At 60.2% G+C, this 20,114-nt stretch overlaps 1 protein-coding gene across 5 annotated transcripts in view; it reads right to left on the bottom strand.

Moving 5' to 3' along the window:
* The window catches only part of FBN3 (fibrillin 3), a 74,296-nt gene that overhangs the window by 31,515 nt on the left and 22,667 nt on the right, over window positions 1–20,114 (bottom strand). For all 5 annotated transcript variants that reach the window (XM_063403390.1, XM_063403388.1, XM_063403392.1 and 2 more), the window contains 12 exons: window positions 19,002–19,199; window positions 17,531–17,656; window positions 12,144–12,269; window positions 7,716–7,868; window positions 6,625–6,822; window positions 6,122–6,265; window positions 5,896–6,015; window positions 5,159–5,284; window positions 4,782–4,904; window positions 3,399–3,674; window positions 2,338–2,391; window positions 511–636 (listed from right to left, as the gene is read on the bottom strand). In XM_063403390.1, the coding sequence (XP_063259460.1) occupies window positions 511–636; window positions 2,338–2,391; window positions 3,399–3,674; window positions 4,782–4,904; window positions 5,159–5,284; window positions 5,896–6,015; window positions 6,122–6,265; window positions 6,625–6,822; window positions 7,716–7,868; window positions 12,144–12,269; window positions 17,531–17,656; window positions 19,002–19,199 (1,770 nt within the window). The remainder of the gene's footprint in view (window positions 1–510; window positions 637–2,337; window positions 2,392–3,398; window positions 3,675–4,781; window positions 4,905–5,158; window positions 5,285–5,895; window positions 6,016–6,121; window positions 6,266–6,624; window positions 6,823–7,715; window positions 7,869–12,143; window positions 12,270–17,530; window positions 17,657–19,001; window positions 19,200–20,114) is intronic.

The raw sequence follows: 20,114 nt of genomic DNA, 5'->3' as shown, positions 1-20,114 counted from the left end.
GCTGCCTTGGGCTGGCAGGGGTTAATGCCCCCCACACCATCACAGGGGGGACCCGGGGGTCGCTGATCCACCCCCAACAGTCCCAGCCTGTCCCAGGGCGTTGTCCCAGCGCTCCTGGAGCTCCGGCTGTGCCCATTCCCTTTGGGAATTCGGGAGGAAGAACCCTGATCCCCATCCCAACCCCTGGCACAGCTCCCGCCCTTCCCTGGGCCCTGCCCCTGCTCCCAGGGCAGAAATCAGAGCTGCCCCTGCTCTTCCCTCACAGGGAACTCGCAGAGTCCCCCCTGCTCTCCTGGAGGCGCTGAACACCCGCCCACGGCGAGCAGGGAACGAATTCCTCGTTCTCCTTCCCCCAACCCGTGAGTCCCACCCTCCACCCTCCCCATTCTCCCCCCAGTCCATCAGCTGGGGAGGATTTGGGCGGTGCTGGAGGGGATCAGGAGCTGCACCAGCTCCTGGAGGTGCCAGGGACCCCCCAAGCCCCCCGCGCCCCCCGAGCCCCCCACTCACCCACGCAGTTCTTGCCCGTGGGGTCGGACTCGTAGCCCAGGTTGCAGATGCAGCGGTAGCTGCCCCGCAGGTTCTCGCACATCCCGTTGGGGCAGATGTCGGGGTTCAGGGCGCACTCGTTGATGTCTGACGGGGAGCAGAGGCACGTGAGGGGCAGCCCAGCGAAGGCAGAGACACAAACCCCCCACCTGCCGGTTCTTCGCTGCAGGAACCGTGGAGCCCCACCATGGTTTGGGTTGGGAGAAGCCTCAAAGCCAACCTCGTTCCACTCCCACCCTTCCAGGCTGCTCCAAGCCCTGTCCAGCCTGGCCTTGGACACGTCCAAGGATGGAGCAGCCACAGCTTCCCCCTGTCCTGCCCCAGCCCGGGGCTCTGAGCTCAGGAGGAGAGAGCTGGGAAAGGCGCTGGGATAAGCCCAGTTTTATGTCAAGGGCTCTCAGGTCCTTGTGTGACATCCCAGAGTTTTCTTCATCCCAGTGCTGAGCTCAGGCCCTTTAACTACCCCAGGATTCAGCACTGGGTGACCCTGAAGGGTGACAGCCAGCTGGGCACTGTCCCTTCCTCTGCTCCTCGGGCCAGCCCCGGGTGCCAGGGCAGGGATTTCACCCTGGCCCGGCACAGGCTGTGCTGGCACGGCAGGGCCACCGCGGTGCCAGGCGGCCACGGCTGCCCAGGCACTGCTGGCCTTGTCCCCACGCTCCTGGAGCTCAGCTCCATCCAGGGAAACGCAGCCTGGAGAGCTCCGAGTGCAGCCCTGGCTCCGGGCAGTGGCCACGGCTGGAAGGAGCCTCCCCATTCCCACGGGATTGTCCCCGGCCAGGAGCCCTGGATGGGAGCCCGAGGAGCCACCGGGGCTCCCCCTCTGGCTCCTTCCCATCTGCAGGGCTTGGCAGGGCCGTGCCTGCCTGGCTGCTCCAGGCTCTCCCTGCTGGTCCCAGCACTGCCCAGGGCTGGCACTGGGACTCGTGGAACTGAGAGCCAGCCCTGTTTGTCACCTCCCCCTGCCTGGGACACCCCAAGGAGGAGGGAAACAACAGGAGGGTCCCTCTGCTCATTCCCATCACGGCAGGGAGAACAGCCCAGCCTGTCCCGGCACAGCTCCCACAGATCACCCAGGAAAAGCCGCTGAGGGTGCTGCAGGACGTGCCCGAGGAATCCTGCACATCCCTGAGGAATCCTGCAAATCTCTGAGGAATCCTGCACATCCCTGAGGAATCCTGCACGTCCCTGAGGAATCCTGCACGTCCCTGAGGAATCCTGCACGTCCCTGAGGACTCCTGCAAATCTCTGAGGACTCCTGCACATCTCTGAGGAATCCTGCACATCCCTGAGGAATCCTGCACATCCCTGAGGACTCCTGCACATCCCTGAGGAATCCTGCACGTCCCTGAGGACTCCTGCACATCCCTGAGGAATCCTGCACGTCCCTGAGGACTCCTGCAAATCTCTGAGGACTCCTGCACATCTCTGAGGAATCCTGCACATCCCTGAGGAATCCTGCACGTCCCTGAGGACTCCTGCACATCCCTGAGGACTCCTGCACATCCCTGAGGACTCCTGCACATCCCTGAGGAATCCTGCATGTCCCTGAGGAATCCTGCAAATCTCTGTGGACTCCTGCACATCCCTGAGGAATCCTGCACATCCCTGAGGAATCCTGCACATCCCTGAGGAATCCTGCACATCCCTGAGGAATCCTGCATGTCCCTGAGGAATCCTGCAAATCTCTGTGGACTCCTGCACATCCCTGAGGACTCCTGCACATCCCTGAGGACTCCTGCACATCCCTGAGGGATCCTGCACGTCCCTGAGGACTCCTGCACCCACCTCTGCCGTCAGCCGTGATCCCGATGCCGCTGCTGCAGAGAGCCTGGAATTCCGCTGGGGACAGAGCACAGCAGAGCCATCAGAGCGCGGCAGGACGCTCCCCTCGGGGGGGTCACTGAGCTGAGGGTCTCAGCCCACCGAGGGTTTAATCCTCTCTTTGCCAGAGCAGCAGTTCCAGGCCTGGTTATGCTCACACGACGCAATCACGGAACGGGGCTGAGCTGGGAGGAACCCCAGGGATCATCCAGCCCAACCCCAGACACCCCAACAACCCCACCCTGTGCCTGGGAGCGTGGTCCAAACTCTCCTTGAGCTCTTGGTGCTGTGACTTTGTGCATTTTAACGCTGACACTCCCACCTCCAACATCCCAGCACCAGATTTGGGCACCCACTCTCCATTTTTTGGCTGCCTGGCACCCCTTTCCCCATTCCTACAGCTCTCCAAGCCATCCCAGGGATCCACCAGGACATCCCTGGGCACCTTCCCTCCCCCTGGCACACCCAGGGATGGCCTCACCGGAGTTCTTGACCAGGCAGGGCTGGCAGAGCTCCCTGAAACACCAGATTTGGGTGCCCACTCTGCATTTTTTGGCTGCCTGGCACCAATTTCCCCATTCCTATAGTTCTCCAAGCTCCCCAACCCATCCCAGGATATCCCTGAGCACCTTCCCTGCCTCTGGCACAGCCAGGGATGGCCTCACCGGAGTTCTTGGCCGGGCAGGGCTGGCAGGGCTCCCCGAAACACCAGATTTGGGTATCCACTCTGCATTTTTTGGCTGCCTGGCACCCCTTTCCCCATTCCTACAGTTCTCCAAGCTCCCCAACCCATCCCAGGACATCCCTGGGCACACCCAGGGATGGCCTCACCGGAGTTCTTGGCCAGGCAGGGCTACCTGAAACACCAGATTTTGGTATCCACTCTGCATTTTTTGGCTGCCTGGCACCCATTTCCCCTTTCCTACAGCTCTCCAAGCTCCCCAACCCATCCCAGGACATCCCTGAGCACCCTGGGCACAGCCAGGCACCTTCCCTGCCCCTGGCACACCCAGGGATGGCCTCACCGGAGTTCTTGGCCGGGCAGGGCTGGCAGGGCTCCCCGAAGCCGTGGTCGGGGTTGGCACAGCAGCACTCGGATTTGGTGACGGCGCCGGGGAAGGGCCGGGCGCAGGTGCCCTTCTTGATGCCGCCGTAGCAGGTGCTGCGCATGTGGGTGTCCACGCAGACGCGGCCGTCCACGCCGATGGCCAGCCCGCCCAGGCACTCGCAGCGGAACGAGCCCTCCGTGTTGATGCACCAGCCGTTCATGCAGATCCCCGGAGTCTCGCACTCGTCGATGTCTGAGCGAGGGCAGGGCCGGGAGAGGCGTGGGACAGGGGAGAGGGGAGAGGGGTGGGACAGGGGAGAGGGGGAGAGGGGAGAGGGGTGGGACAGGGGAGAGGGGGAGAGGGGAGAGGGGTGGGACAGGGGAGAGACCCGCGGGGAGAGGGGTGAGCCCGGGGAGAGGGGGAGAGGGGAGAGGGGAGAGGGGGAGAGGGGTGAGCCCAGGGAGAGGGGTGAGACAGGGGAGAGGGGTGAGCCCGGGGAGAGAGGTGGGACAGGGGAAAGGGGTGGGACAGGGGGAGAGGGGTGAGCCCCGGGAGAGGGGTGGGACAGGGGGAGAGGGGTGGGACAGGGGGAGAGGGGTGGGACAGGGGGAGAGGGGTGAGCCCGGGGAGAGGGGTGGGACAGGGGGAGAGACCCGCGGGGAGAGGGGTGGGGCAGGGGGAGAGGGACCCGGAGGAAGAGGGGGAGAGGGACACGCAGGGAGAGGGACTGGGACACACTGGGAGAGGGTTGGACACATGGCGAGAGGGCTGGGACACACAGACAACGGCTCAGGACACACAGACAGGGGCTCAGGACACACAGAGAGGCTCAGGACACACACAGACAGAGGCTCAGGACACACAGACAGGAACTCAAGACACACAGACAGGCGCTCAGGACATGGGACAAGGGTCAGAACACACAGACAGGCGCTCAGGACACACTGAGAGGCTCAGGACACACAGACAGGCGCTCAGGACACACAGACAGGAGCTCAGGACACACAGACAGCGGCTCAGGACACACTGACAGGGGCTCAGGACACACAGACAGGAGCTCAGGACACACAGACAGCGGCTCAGGACACACAGACAGGGGCTCAGGACACACAGACAGGGGCTCAGGACACACTGACAGGCGTTCAGGACACACAGACAGCGGCTCAGGACACACAGACAGCGGCTCAGGACACGGGAACCTTTCCCCTTTCCCCACTCTCCCACGAAGGGACAATTCCTGGCGGCGCAGCAGGAGCTGCCCGGCCGCACCCTCGGGTTTGGGCTGCCCCCGCCCCGGGGCGCTCCCGGTGCCCGGGGACGCGGCGGGGGCCGGCAGGGGAGGGGCCGGGGGTCCCTCACCCACGCAGTAGCGCCCGTTGGGGGCCAGCACGAAGCCGGGCTTGCAGATGCACTTGAAGCTGCCGTCCTCGTTGATGCACATCCCGTTGAGGCACATGTTGGTGGTGGCACACTCGTCGTGGTCTGGGGGCACACACAGGACCCCGGAGCTGCAGCAAGACCCTCCCTGTGCCCCAAACCCCGCCCGTGCCCCATCCCACCTCAAAGCAGAGGGGTTTGGGTGGAGCATCAGCTCCAAGCCCAGGGTTACCTGTCCTGCTGCATCCCCAGCGCTGCTGGAGCAGCTCCTGCGGATCCCAAATTCCCTGATTCCTCCGGGAACACCTCCCCTGCCCAGCCCTGTCCCCGGGGATACCCCAGGAGCCTCAGAGCCTCACCCACGCAGTTCTTGCCGTCGGGGGTGATCTCGAAGCCGGCGTTGCAGATGCACTGGAAGCTGCCGTCGGTGTTGACGCAGCGCCCGTTCCTGCACATCACCCCGTTCATGATGCACTCGTCGATGTCTGCGGGGAGAGCGCCAGGAAAAGTGGGAGCAGGGAGAGGCAGGAGCAGCCCCAGCTCGATTTCCCCCGTGAGGAACCCAGGCAGGTGCCCTGAGCCGCAGGAATTCATCCCAAAATCCCACTTGGGGAATCGGAACCGTTTCGCTTTGCCAGGCAATGGGGGAGCCTTTGGAAGCCGCTTTATCAGGAGGGGAGAAAATAAAAATTTCAAAGCTTGGGCACTGCCATGGAAATCTCCCTGTGCTTGTTGTTGCCATGGTGGAACGTTCCCTCCCCATCCCTCGTTTTTGGCGGTCCCTCACCTGCAGCAAAGCAGGGATACGATGCTGGAAATCCTGCATCCACACCAGTGGGGTCCCAGAATCCCCCTTTTTGTCAAATAAAGCTCTCCCAACAGAATCCTGTTCTTGGGGAGGGCTCTGCAGGTCCTTTGATTGCCCCCAGAAAATTTTAAGGAACGCCAAGGCAGAGGAAACTTCTCCTGGGCAGATCCCACCCCACCCCTGGCGGTGCTGGGGTCTCCTTGCTGCATTCCCCCCCTACAACCCCTCGGTGGTGCCAGGGGCTCTGCTGACCCCTCTGCCCCCCAAAAAGGAGGGGACAGCCCCTACCAATGCAGGCCTGCTTGGTGGGGGTGCTCTGGAAGCCCTCGTGGCACTTGCAGTGGTAGGAGCCCGGCGTGTTGACGCAGTCGCCGTGCACGCAGGGGCTGCTCGAGCACTCGTCCACATCTGCAAGGAGGGAAAAAAAACCCAACTGTGAGGGAGACTGAGGCACAGCAGGGCCCAGGAACAGCCAAAGCAGCCTGGAGGAGCTCCGGGAGCAGCCCCCGCTCACCGATGCACTCCCCTCGCACGTCCTGCTTGTAGCCCATGTTGCACTCGCAGCGGTAGCTGGACGGGGTGGGGATGCAGCGCCCGTTCAGGCACAGGTTGGTGAAGTGTTTGCAGATGTCGATGGTCTGGTTCAGCGTGGCCGTGCCTGGGGGCACAGGGGGGTTGGGGAGCCCTGGGGTGAGGCACAGAGAGGGGTGGGGAGCCCTTGGGTGCCCCCAGGACTCGGGATGATGGCAGCTCTGGGGGCACAGGGAGGGTTGGGACACCCTTGGGTGCCCCAGGACTCAGCTTGGTGGCAGTTCTGGGGACACAGGGAGGGTGGGGGCACCCTTGGGTGTCCCTGGAGCTCACTGGAGGGTGTCAGAGGGGCCCGAGGTGGGGAGCAAACCCAGCTGGGGAGGATGAGGCCGTTCCTATTTGGAACCCGTGGGAACCCATTTGGGAATCGGGGACATTCCAGGCCGGAGCCAGCCCGGGCTCAGCTCGGGGCCAGCCGGGAGTTACCGATGCTGGAGCTGCCGGGGCCCATCCCGGGCAGCCCCGGGATCCCGCCCTGCCCGTTGGCCCCGTTCGGGCCGATCCCTCCGGGCCCGTTCAGCCCCGGCCCGACCCCGTTGGGCCCGAATCCAGGAATTCCTGGGAAGTTCCCGGGGAAGCCTGGCACGACCGGGAGTCCCTCGATGCAGAGCCTGCGGTACTCGTCTGCAAGAAAAACCAGAGCTGGTCCAGCGGCACCGGGATCCCCCCGCAGGGTCCGGACGGGAACGGGAACGGGAAATGATGGAAATGGGAAATGATGGGAAATGATGGGAAATGATGGGAAATGGTGGGAAATGATGGGAAATGGTGGGAAATGATGGGAAATGGTGGGAAATGATGGGAAATGATGGGAAATGATGGGAATGGGAAATGATGGGAAATGATGGGAAATGATGGGAAATGATGGGAATGGGAAATGATGGGAAATGATGGGAAATGATGGGAAATGATGGGAATGGGAAATGATGGGAAATGATGGGAATGGGAAATGATGGGAAATGATGGGAAATGATGGGAATGGGAAATGATGGGAAATTATGGGAATGGGAAATGATGGGAATGGGAAATGGTGGGAAATGATGGGAATGGGAAATGATGGGAACGGGAAATGATGGGAATGGGGCAGAGCATCAAACACCCCACAGCCCCACAGGGGCTCTGCCTGCCAGGGGGGCCGGGAGAGGATTTTTGGGACTCCTGGTCACTCCCGCAGGTGACAAAGGGTGGGACAGGAGGGAGCAGCCCCAAGCTGTGCCAGGGGAGGGCTGGGTTGGATATCAGGGGGAAAATTCCTCCTGGAATTTTTTATCGTTTTAATCCCGAAGGGGTTTGAAAGCCACGGGGATGTGGCACTCGGGGACAGGGTTAGATTGGATATCAGGGAAAAAAATTCCTCATGGAAATGGCGGCTTTGGCAAAGGAGGCCCCATCCCTGAAGGGGTTTGAAAGCCACGGGGATGTGGCACTCGGGGACAGGGTTTGGAGCTTTCCCAACCTTATCCCACAACAGCCGCGGTTTTGGGGGGCTGGGTTTGGGCTCCCGGGGTGTCACTCACCCGAGCCCCGCACCGGGCACATCTCGGGGGTCTGGCCGATGGCCCAGCAGCGCCCCGAGTCACAGCAGCACTGCATCCTGCTGGCCTGGCCCGGAACGTCCCCGGCGCAGCGCCCGCCCAGCAGCGCCGAGAAACACGTGCCGAGACGCTGGTCTGGGGACAGGGACAGGGACAGGGACAGGGACGGGATGGGGACAGGGAGAGGGACAGGGACAGGGATGGGGACAGGGAGAGGGACAGGGACAGGGACGGGATGGGGACAGGGAGAGGGACAGGGACAGGGACAGGGATGGGGACAGGGAGAGGGACAGGGACAGGGACAGGGATGGGGACAGGGAGAGGGACGGGGACAGGGGTGGGACAGGGACAGGGACGGGGACAGGGACAGGGACAGGGACGGGATGGGGACAGGGAGAGGGACAGGGACAGGGACAGGGATGGGGACAGGGAGAGGGACGGGGACAGGGGTGGGACAGGGACAGGGACGGGGACAGGGACAGGGACAGGGACAGGGACGGGATGGGGACAGGGAGAGGGACAGGGGTGGGACAGGGACAGGGACGGGATGGGGACAGGGATGGGACAGGGAGAGGGGTGGGACAGGGACGGGGTGGGGACAGGGATGGGACAGGGATGGGACAGGGATGGGACAGGGATGGGACAGGGACAGGAACAGGGGTGGGACAGGGACAGGATGGGGACAGGGAGAGGGACAGGGACAGGGACAGGGGTGGGATGGGGACGAGGATGGGACATTGACAGGGAGAGGGGTGGGACAGGGACAGGGACAGGGACAGGGACAGGGGTGGGACAGGGACAGGATGGGGACAGGGAGAGGGACAGGGACAGGGGTGGGATGGGGACGAGGATGGGACATTGACAGGGAGAGGGGTGGGACAGGACAGGGATAGGACAGGGACAGGGGTGGGACAGGGACAGGCACAGGGAAAGGGACAGGGGTGGGATGGGACAGGAATAGGGGTGGAGACAGGGACAAGGATAGGAGAGAGATGGGATGGGTATGGAACAGGGGTAGGTGGGATGGGGACAAGGATGGGACATTGACAGGGAGAGGGGTGGGACAGGGACGGAACGGGGATAGGGACAGGGGCGCGTGGGGACAGGGATAGGAGAGGGACGGGATGGGGACAGGGAGAAGTACAGGGACAGGAATAGGGACAGGAATTGGGCAGGGACGAGATAGGGACAGGAATGGGATAGAGGAACAGGGACAAGGGCAGGGAGAGGGATGGGACAGGGAGAGGGACAGGAAGAGGGGTGGAATAGGGACAGGGATTTGACAGGGACAGGGAGAGGAAGAAGACACACAGTCACAATGTGCCACCACCACCCTCTCGGGCAGCTCCTGAGGGCCCATTCCCCATGGAATCTCTCCCGGCCGTGCCCTCTCCCAGTCTGAGCCCCCTGGGCCTCACCCCGGCCCTGCTGGGGCGTTTGTGGCTCCTGGCCAAGGCCCAGGGGACTCAGGGTCTGTCACATCCAGCAGGCTCCACCTGGCCCCAATCCCACCAGGAAAACCTGGAACCTTCCCCTCCTCCCCTCCCACCTTGCTCCTTCTCAAGTCAATTAATGAGGGGGAAAGTCTCCCGGGATGTGGCTGCCACTTCCCGGGAATGTAATTGGAATTAATTGCCCGGGGCTGTTTGATCTGTGGGCTGTGGGTGCCCCTCTGCCAGGGGACCCGCAGGGGACGGTGACCCCAGCCCAGCTCAGCAGCCCCTTCCTCAGAGCTGCTTCCCCCACCCCTGCCCAGAGCTGGGTTTGGTGGGAATTGCTCCTTCCAGGAAACTTCAGCCACTGAAAACACCAGAGAGAGAAAGACCTGGAGAAAGGGAGTTTGAAAGCAGGGATTGAACACGGGGATTGAACAAACGCAGGGATTGAAGGCAGGGATTGAACGAAACAGGGATTGAACGAAACAGGGATTGAAAGCAGGGATTGAAGGCAGGGATTGAAGGCAGGGATTGAACAAATGCAGGGATTGAAGGCAGGGATTGAAGGCAGGGATTGAAAACAGGGATTGAAAGCAGGGATTGAAGGCAGGGATTGAAAACAGGGATTGAAAGCAGGGATTGAAAACAGGGATTGAAAGCAGGGATTGAACGAAGCAGGGATTGAACAAATGCAGGGATTGAAGGCAGGGATTGAAGGCAGGGATTGAAAGCAGGGATTGAACGAAGCAGGGATTGAAAACAGGGATTGAAAGCAGGGATTGAAAACAGGGATTGAACAAATGCAGGGATTGAAGGCAGGGATTGTACTCAGGGATTGTACCCAGGGCTGGATCAGCCCCTGGTCCCGGGGAAGGGGAGGAGGAGCCGTGGGGGTCCCGGGGTCCCAGCTTGCACAAAACCCCAGGAAAGCAGAAAATGCCACAGGAGAGAGGGGAGGGGAAATTCCAGATGGGATTAGAGCGAGCTCAGAGTGGGGACTGAGCCCAGGGGGCTCGGGGGTGACAAGGTCCGGGCAGGAGCGGTGCCAGGCTGGACCTGGGGCTGGCAGGGTGATCCCAGGGTGATCCCAGGAGAGGCAGGAGAGGTTTTCCAGCACGGCCAGTCCCACAAACCGGGCTGCTGGAGGTGTCCCTGCACATCCCTGGGGGGCTCTGAGACCCCTCCCAACCCATTCCATGATCCCACAGCCCCCACGTCCCCTTCTTCCTCTTGCTTAGACCGGAGTGGCCGGGACTGGGCTCGGTGTGTCCGGCCCAGGGGCTCCAACCCCCCAGAAATGTTCCTGTGGACCAGGAGGGGTTTTTCTCCTGCTGGGGTTTCACTGGGGCAGGCACTGGGAGCAGCTCCTGGCACTGGGGATCAGCTCCAGCCCGGGTGTTGCTGTTCCAGGAGATCCTTGCAGTTCCATAAAAAAGGGACGGGAATGGATCAAGGGCTCCTAAATCCCCTCACACGGGGCACTGTGGTCACCCCCAGGGTGACAATCTCCCCTCTCCTGGTGCTGGCCATGCTTTGAAAGCACCCACATTATTTATCCATCTCCCATTTGTCCAGCTGCTCCCTTGTTTTATTCCATGGGATGGAAACCTGGGACCCCAAACTCTCCAAAGACCCCCTGAGACCCCCTCGAGCAAAATCTGGGTGCCAGGGCAGCCCCATCCCAGCAGGAGCTGTGGGATTTGCCCAAACAAACCCTGCCTGTCCCCAAAAGGGAGCTCAGGCAAAGGCTGGAGCACCCAGAGCCAGTTCAGGTGGAGCCAGAGCCCGCTGCAGCTAAATCAGCTCGGGACTATTTTTAAATCTGGGTTTTCTAATTTTATTTATTTTCGTTTCTTGAAGCTCTTGGTTTCAAGGGAAGCGGGGAATGTCCACATGACTCATCCCAGAGCGGTCACACCCCTCTGGGCTCATGGCAGGGGCTGGGAAACAGCAGGAAAAATTCCATTCCCATTAAAATCTATCAGTTTCCCAAACAAGAGGACTTGGGCTTTACTTTTTACTCACACTTCACAATATTTTTTTTTACTCCTGGAACTAAAACATTTCCTCCTGCTCCAGAATCCGTGGCTAGAAAAGAATTTGGAGCTGATTTTTAATATTTTTTTTTCTGTATTCATCTGCACAGAAAGCTGCACCTGACACTTTGCACTGCACCACCAAGCTCTGCCTGCGCCGCAGGAATTCCTCCTCCCAAATGTCCCCATCCTCATCCTCCTGAAGGCAAAGGGACTTTCAGAGCGGGGTTCCAACACCCTCCCAACCTTCCTCATCCTCATCCTCCTCCTCCTCGTGTCCTGGTTAACCCTTTCCAGCACTGAGACCCCACCACAGCCCAAATTCTGGAGAGGGAGAAAGAGAATGGACAAATTCTACAGAGGGAGAAATTCTGGAATGCAAAAATTCTGGAATGGACAAATTCTGGAATGCGAAAATTCTGGAATGCGAAAATTCTGGAGAGGGAGAAATTCTGGGATGGAAAAATTCTGGAATGGGAGACATTCTGGAATGCGAAAATTCTGGAAAGGAAGAAAGAGAAAGGACAAATTGTAGAATGGGAGAAATTCTGGAATGGATAAATTCTGCAGAGGGAGAAATTCTGGGAGGGAGAAAGAGAAATGACAAATTCTGGAGAGGGAGAAAGAGAAATGACAAATTCTGGAGAGGGAGAAATTCTGAAATGCACAAATTCTGGAGAGGGAGAAAGAGAAATGACAAATTCTGGAGAGGGAGAAAGAGAAATGACAAATTCTGGAGAGGGAGAAAGAGAAATGACAAATTCTGAAGAGGGAGAAAGAGAAATGACAAATTCTGGAGAGGGAGAAGGAGCAGGAGAGCCCAGCCGGGAGCAGGACGGAGTAGCACCTGGAGAAAGGAGCATTTCCCCCCTGTCCCAGCCACAACCGCGGGTCCCTCTGGGGACACTCCCGGCCCCGATCCCGGTTTGTCCCCTCACCGAGGCAGCGGGAGCCGTCGGCGCTGGTGGCGAAGCCGCGGGGGCAGGAGCACACGTAGCTGCCCACGGTGTTGGTGCAGTCGCCGCCGTCGCACACGCCGGGGATGGCCCCGCACTCGTCCACGTCTGCAAGGGACAAAAACCCCCCGGGAGATGCCGAACGCGCCCCTCCCCAGCCCAGCCCGGGTGGCAGGGGGGGTTCGGGGGGTGCTGGAGCTCTAAAGGGTCTCCAAAACGCTCCCAGAGGGGATTTGTGGGGTCTCTGCTTCTCTCCACAGGGGAAGTTTAGGCTGGACATCCTAAAAAATCCTTCCCAGGAAATCCTTCCCAAAAAAGGGGTTGGGCATTGGGAAGGGCTGCCCAGAGGGATTTGGTGTTCTGGTGCCTGGAGGTGTCCAAGGAGAGCCCAAGTGTGGCCGTCAGTGCCGTGCTGGGTCAGGGCTCGGACTGGCAGGTCCCTGTCCCAGCCCAGGATATTCCACAATTCCATTCTCTGATCCCATTCCACTCAAGAGGGGAACACAAATTCCTGCTTGGCTTTTTAGGGCTCTCCGATGCTGCCCTGGGAGCTCCAGGGGCAGCGGAGGAGAGGGCAGAAAACTCCTCCCTGCCTCGTCCCTGCAGCCAAAATGAGATTTTATCATCCAGCCCTGCCCTGCAAGTCCATCCCAGCCCTGCCCCGGACCACGGCTCACCCAGCTCTGGGGGGAAAAGAGCTTTGGGAAGGCCAAGCTGTGCTTTGGGGGGAAAAAAATGATATAAAAATATAAATAGGCCAAAACTTGGTGTGGTACTGATGGATCTGTGCCTCTCACATCCCTCACTCAGCCCCGGGCAGCACCAGGGGCAGCAAGGAACCCCATTCCTCTGGAAATAAATCCCATTCCTCTGGAAACAAATCCCATTCCTCTGGAAAAAAATCCCATTCCTCAGGAAAAAAATCCCATTCCTCAGGAAAAAAATCCCATTCCTCAAGAAAAAAATCCCATTCCTCAAGAAAAAAATCCCATTCCTCTGGAAAAAAATCCCATTCCTCTGGAAAAAAATCCCATTCCTCTGGAAAAAAATCCCATTCCTCTGGAAAACCCGCGAATCCAAGAGTCCTGCTCAAACCTCAGCTCTGTTTCCCCCCCTTTGAAAACCCCGGCGCTGAGGAAAGGAGCCCGTGCCCGCAGGACTCCACATCCTGCGCTCGGGAACCCCAGCCCGGCCCTTTGTTGCCCTTTCCGTTCCTCCCCACCGCATTTTCCTGCTCGGTTTTCCTTTGTCGGGGCTGGGCTGCCCCGGTGGGACCGAGTCGGTCCCAACGCCCCGAGCTGGGGAGGGGTCCCTGCCCTGGGGGTCCCTGCCCTGGGGGTCTCTGCCATGGGGGTCCCTGCTCTGGGGGTCCCTGCCCTGGGGGTCCCTGCCATGGGGGTCCTGGGGGTCCCTGCCCTGGGGGTCCCTGCCCTGGGGGTCCTTCCATGGGAGTCCCTGCCCTGGGGGTTCTGGGGGTCCCTACCTGGGGGTCCCTACCTGGGGGTCCCTGCCATGGGGGTCCTGGGGGTCCCTGTCATGGGGGTCCCTGCCATGGGGGTCCCTGCCATGGGGGTCCTGGGGGTCCCTCCATGGGGGTCCCTGCTCTGGGGGTCCCTTCCATGGGGGTCCTGGGGGTCCCTGCCCTGGGGGTCCCTGCCATGGGGGTCCTGGGGGTCCCTGCCCTGGGGGTCCCTGCCATGGGGGTCCTGGGGGTCCCTGCTCTGGGGGTCCCTGCCATGGGGGTCCCTGCCCTGGGGACCCCTGCCATGGGGGTCTCTGCCAGCTCCCGGCTCCTCCCGGCTTTTCCAACCCTCTGTTCGGAATTACAGCAGATCCCGCTCAGACAATGGCGGGATTCATTGATTTAACGTTGATTTTGGATCCGGGCTGGGCTTGGCCTCATCCAATTAAGGCTGAAAAGGCTGGAAAAGCCAAAGGCTCGGGAAGGGCTGGAGCTGCGGGAACCCCAACCCTTCCACAGGCTAAAAATCCGGGATGTGATGGAGAAATGAGGGAGCCTTGGGGTCCCTCAGGGACTCTCTGCCCTCCCCTCCCAGAGAGGAACCACAGAGGGGAAAACAGAACCTCCAAACCACCCAAATCCAGGGAAATGAGCTCTGGAGGGAGCCAAAGGAGGAGCTCCTCGGAGGGGTTTTGTGGAGTGGTTTTGGGGCTCCATCCCCTGGGGAATTCCCTCTAGGAACAGCAGGAAATTCAGGATTTTGTGCCCTGGTGGAAAGCCTGGCCTGAGGAGCACCTCACACCCAAAGGGGTGAGGAAAAGAGATTTTGAATCCCAGGAATTGTTCCCTCTGGCAGAATGTCCCGGAGAGACCAAAACGGGCAAATCCTGGCCGAGGTCGATGCTCACAGCTTGCCTGGAGCCTTCCACTCCCTTTCCTGGTGTCTCTCCACGGAATTTCACTTCTCTCTTATCACCCTGGCTGGGTTTTGGATGTTTGGATCCCACATTCCTTTGGGAAGCATCCTGGACGAGGCACCGGCGTTTCCTCACTGATAGCAGAGCTTGGCCTTTGTCCCCCAGCGCAGGAAGGGCTGCTAAAAAGTGAAATTCTTGGCAGAGAAACCCTGGAATTGTGGCAGGAAAAGCTTTGTCCGGGCAGTGCTTCCCCCGGAGCTGCACACCACGGAATTGTTCCCTTCGGTGCCATTCCTCCGGCTGCTTCCAGGATCGTTTAAAAACGCCACAGCCTCCTCTTCGCTGTGATTTATGGCCTCGGCTCTCTGGAGCAGCGGGAAGTGTCCGAGTTCAGCTTTGATCTTCCCTCTCTCCACTTTGCACCAGGAATTTTCTCGTGTCCTCAAGAATTTTTCCTCCCGCCGCGTTCAGGGCTCAGCTGGATCCAAACCTGCCCTTCTCCCCGGGCTCTCATTCCTTAAAACCTCAACAGATCCTGCTTTTTCCCCTTTTTTCCGCCAGAACCCAGGCGTGGGATGGGTTCATTCATCCCTAACCTGGCCATTCCTGCCCTCTCTGCTCCTCTTTTTGCACAACGCAAACCCAATTTTGGGTGCTTCCCGAGCCAGTGCTCCCCTTCCAGCGGTTTTTGGGGAGCGTCCTGACCTTTCTCCTCCCTTCACCCAGCCCTGCCCGTGTCCCTCAGAACGGGAGCAGCGCCAGAAATCCTCATTTCGGAGCCCCTCGGAACACAATGGACAATGGGAGAACGCCCGGGAAGCGCCGCATCCCTCAGGGATGAGCCCGGACCGGAGCAGCCCCGCGCCCGGAGGAGGCTCAGGCACAAATCCGGGCTGGAAATTCCCCCGGGAGGAAAAGGATTCGTTCTCCTGCCGGGGCGGAGGATCCAGAATATCCAGAATATCGGGAGATCGGCGCCTCCGCTGTCGGCCTGGGATATCTCGCGTTGGAAAAGCGTCTGTATCCTCCGGGAGCCGAATTCCAGGTGTCGGGAGATGAGGGTTGTGTCGGGAGATGAGGGTTGTGTCGGGAGATAAGGGTTGTGTCGGGAGATGAGGGTTGTGTCGGGAGATAAGGAGGCACCGCCGTTATCTCTGTTCCCCCCGGGACACGGCCGGGGGCGATTATGGCACGGACCGCCGGCGTTAATGAGGGGAGATCGCTAATGAGGGGAGATCGCTAATGAGGAGTCGTCTCTAATCGGCGAGCTGGGCTCTGACCTCCGGCCCCAGCGCAATCCCAGCTGCTGACTTCCCACCGGGATCCCCCCGGCACAAAGCGCGGGCTCTGAGGATCTCCCAGAGAGGTTTAATCCAGGTTTAATCCAGGTTTAAATATTCCCTGGATGCCGGGCTTGGATGGGGAGTCTGAAAATGAGAGGGAAGCAGAGGATTCCCTCCTTTCCCCGGCTGTAAAATTAACCCAAAACTCAGCGGGGAACTCCTGGCGAGCCGGGATCGGGGGCCTGGAGCACCCCTGGGTAACAAATCCCTGCTCTGATCAAACCCCCGGACTCGGACCCAGGCTGGGATCTGGGCACTTCCAGCAGGAATTGGACGCTCAGGAATTGGATGCTCCATCTGCTGGACCCAATTCCTGATGGACCAAAGGGTGCAGGAATCTCGGGGATTTTCAGGGAATTTTTCATGGAACTTTCCATTCTTGTGAAATCCCAAAGATTTGGGATTGTTTGGGGAATCCCAAAGGTGATTCCACTTTCCTGGGATCCTCCTCTCCTTCTGGTGGCCCCGTGGAGGTGACACAGCCGGGGAAGGAGCCCTTGGGAGGATCCCCCTGCCTGTGCCATTCCCGGCAGGATTCCCGGCTCCCGGGGAAGCCTCGGGTCACCCCAGGGATGGAGCAGCCCCTGGAACTCTGGAATTGTCCCTTTTTGAGGGCAGGACGAGGAAGAGGAGCTGTTTGTGGCCACGTGGGGCTGCTCTTCCCGGCGCTGGGGGAAGCGGGGGCCCCTCACATCTGGAGGACAGATCCAGACAATGGATTTGGTTTAATCCCGGGATGGAGATTCCAGCTCGGCCGGGTTCAGACGGGCTCTGCTCCCCAGCCGGCCTGGGAGAGGCAGGAGCCGCTTCCTGCTGCCCCCGGCCCCACCTCGGCCAGGCAAATTCCTGGGATCTCACTGGATTCGGGGAGCTTCACCTGACACGAAACAAGGGCTGGGCTCTCCTGCTCTCCTTTTTTGTGCAGGAATTGTGTCAGCGTTCCAGGGAAAGTCCTGGCGCCCTGCCCAGGAAGATGCTCAGACACAGATGTTTGCTGGGGATGAAGGAATGTCCATCCCAGCAGGGATTGACCTCTGGAGCTCCTGGCTCTCTTTGGGAAAGATTTCCCGAGGGGCTGAACCCAGGGCACAAAATCCTGGAATGGTCTGGGTCGGAAGGACAGTAAGGATCATCTCACCCCGCCTTGCTGCATCCCAGTTCCAGAGGCTTCCAGAGGCTTCCAGAGGCTTCCAGAGGCTTCCAGAGGCTTCCAGAGGCAGGCAGAGCTGTCCCTGAGCTCCCACAGCCAGCCTGAGTTCCCATTTCACAGTAATTAAATCCCCACACGCTAATGAAGAGCCTCAAAGTTCAGAGCTGCTGAGTTTCCAAGGCTTGACCAGACTCAGGAGCTGGCAGAGCTCTGGAGGAGCCCTGAGGCCCCTCCTGTGCCATCAGTCCGTGCTCCCATTAAAATACCCTTAAAAAAACCCCTCTGTGAACAAACCAAACCATTTCCTCCTGCTCTGAGGGGACATCAGGCATCTCCTCATTTCCTGGCCTCTGCGAAGCAGATTAAAAACCCCTTTTTGGCAGGGCTGGCTGGGAATTGAGATCCAGCCTGGAATGGGAGCTCCCTCCCACCTCTGCCTTGGAAAAAAAACGGGATTTAAATGCCCCTGGGGCAGTGGGGATTGGAGCCTCCTTTACCTTCACACCTGTGGCTGGTCTCGCTCTGCTTGTGCCCTGCAGGGCACTTGCACTCGTAGGATCCCACGGTGTTGATGCAGTTCCCGCCCTGGCAGAGGCCGGGGATGGCCTGGCACTCATCCACGTCTGCAGGGGACGAGCAGGGGGGTCAGGGGACAGCGGCCACGAGTCCCTGCGCCCTCCTGGGCTCCCAGGAGCTGGATCAGGGATGTGAGGGGACAGCGGCCACGGGTCCCTGCGCCCTCCTGGGCTCCCAGGAGCTGGATCAGGGATGTGAGGGGACAGCAGCCACGGGTCCCTGAGCTCCCCTGGGCTCCCAGGAGCTGGATCAGGGATGTGAGGGGACAGTGGCCACGGGTCCCTGTGCCCTCCTGGGCTCCCAGGAGCTCGATCCCATTCCAGAGGGGAACACCCCAGGGATAAGGACCGGGAATGGACAGGGAGGAATTCCTGGCTCAAGCAAGAAGGAGGCAAAGGTGTGGGGATGCTTCCCGGAGGGTGTGGGAGCTTTGGGAGGAGCAGCAGCCTGTGGGGTGGAGGAGCTCGCCCCAGAGCCGCAGTGGGGCCTGAATCCCTGGGATAAAAAGGGGTTGGAAGATCCCAGGGACACCCCGGGTCCGTGGAGAAGCTCCGTGACACACAGGGGGGATTTGGGAAAGCTCCACAGAGAGTTCTGTGCTTGGGGCTCTGCTTTGGGGCTTTCCTCTCTTTAGGCTCTGCTTTGGGGCTTTCCTCTCTTTAGGCTCTGCTTTGGGGCTTTCCTCTCTTTAGGCTCTGCTTTGGGGCTTTCCTCTCTTTAGGCTCTGCTTTGGGGCTTTCCTCTCTTTAGGCTCTGTTTTAGGGTTCTGGTTTGGGGCTCTGTTCAGGACTCTGCTCTCAGCATTCTCCTCTGCTTTGGGGCTGTTTTAGAGTTCTGTTTTAGGCTCCTTTTTTTGGGCTTTGCTCTCAGCATTCTCTTCTTTGGGGTTCTGTTTTGGGGCTCTGTTTTGGGGCTCTGTTCTGGGGATCTGTTTCAGGCTCTTATTTCAGTCTCTGCTCTCAGCACTTCCTACTCTGGGGCTGTTGAGGGGCTCTGACCCTCCCCTGCCCCCCTTGCTGCTCATCCCATCCCATGGATCCCATGGATCCCATCCCATGGATCCCATCAATCCCATTTCTATCCCCATCCCATCCCATCCCATAAATCCCATCCCACGCCACGTCATGCCATGCCATGCCTTCCTATCCCATGGATCCCATCCCATTCCCATTCCTATCCCCATCCCCATGCCATACCTTCCCATCCTATGGATCCCATGGATCCCACCCCACGGATCCCATGGATCCCATGGATCCCATCCCACCCCATGGATCCCACCCCACCCCATGGATCCCACCCCATGGATCCCATCCCATCCCATCCCATCCCATCCCATCCCATGGATCCCGTCCCACCCCATGGATCCCACCCCATGGATCCCGTCCCGCTGACCCTGGCAGGCGCCGGTGCGGATGTTGGGGATGAAGCCGCGCCGGCAGGGGTGCGGCTGTGCCGGGCACATCTCGCAGGGGTGTCCCCAGGCGCGGCCGATGGTGGCACAGCACATGGTCTTGGTGCACACGATGCCGCTCAGCTGGCCCTGGCACATCTGGTTGTTCACCTGGCTGAAGCAGGGCCCCGTGCGGTAATCTGGGGAGAAACGGGGGGAAACGGGGGGAAACGGGGGTCACAGCCAGCCTAGGGCCTCGGGGGGGATTGGGGGGATTGGGGGGTCACAGCCAGCCTGGGACCCCGGGGGGATCAGGGGGGATCGGGGGTCAGAGCCAGCCTGGGACCCCCGGGGGGATCGGGGGGGATTGGGGGGTCACAGCCAGCCTGGGACCCCTGGGGGGGGGTCACAGCCAGCCTGGGACCCCCGGGGAGGATCGGGGGGTCACAGCCAGCCTGGGACCCCGGAGGGGATTGGGGGAATCAGGGGGTCACAGCCAGCCTGGGACCCCGGAGGGGATTGGGGGGATCAGGGGGTCACAGCCGGCCTGGGACCCCGGGAGCTCTGCCCCGCTCCCCTCCCAGCCTGAAATTTGGGGGGAAACCAATGGTGACAAATCGAAGGAGGTGGTGGTGGCTCTGAAAGGAGCTGAAAATGAAAAGTCAGGCGAAGAGGAGATTCCAGGGGTGCAGTTCCAGCTGCTCTGGGAATTTCAGGGATGGGAAAAGCAATGAAATCTCACTTTGGTTACAAAGATCCTTCCCTGGAAGTGCCCAAGGCCGGGCTGGACTGAGCTCGGAGCGCCCTGGGAGAGTGGAAGGTGCCCGTGGCAGGCAGAACAATTCCATGATTTTTATGTTCCCCTCCATCCCAAACCAGTCTGGGATTCTGGGATTCTCAGACTCTGGGATTCTGTCTCATGATTCATTTCCTCACTTTAACTCCCAAACCTCTCCTGGCGATTTCAACTTTAAACCCCAGACACCGCAGGAAAAACCAGCAGGTTTCCCATTCCCAATTAGGACCCTCCCATCCCTTAAACCCCAAGGATTTTAACCCAATTTTTGCGGGGCTTTGCCCTCAGGAATTTGGGGTTGCCACGAGGCTCCCGTGAC

Source organism: Prinia subflava, chromosome 8 (assembly GCF_021018805.1).
Source record: "Prinia subflava isolate CZ2003 ecotype Zambia chromosome 8, Cam_Psub_1.2, whole genome shotgun sequence".
Classification (NCBI taxonomy): Eukaryota; Metazoa; Chordata; class Aves; order Passeriformes; family Cisticolidae; genus Prinia; species Prinia subflava.
Note: the sequence above shows the minus strand (reverse complement) of the source record. Positions and strands in the feature narration are given on the sequence as shown.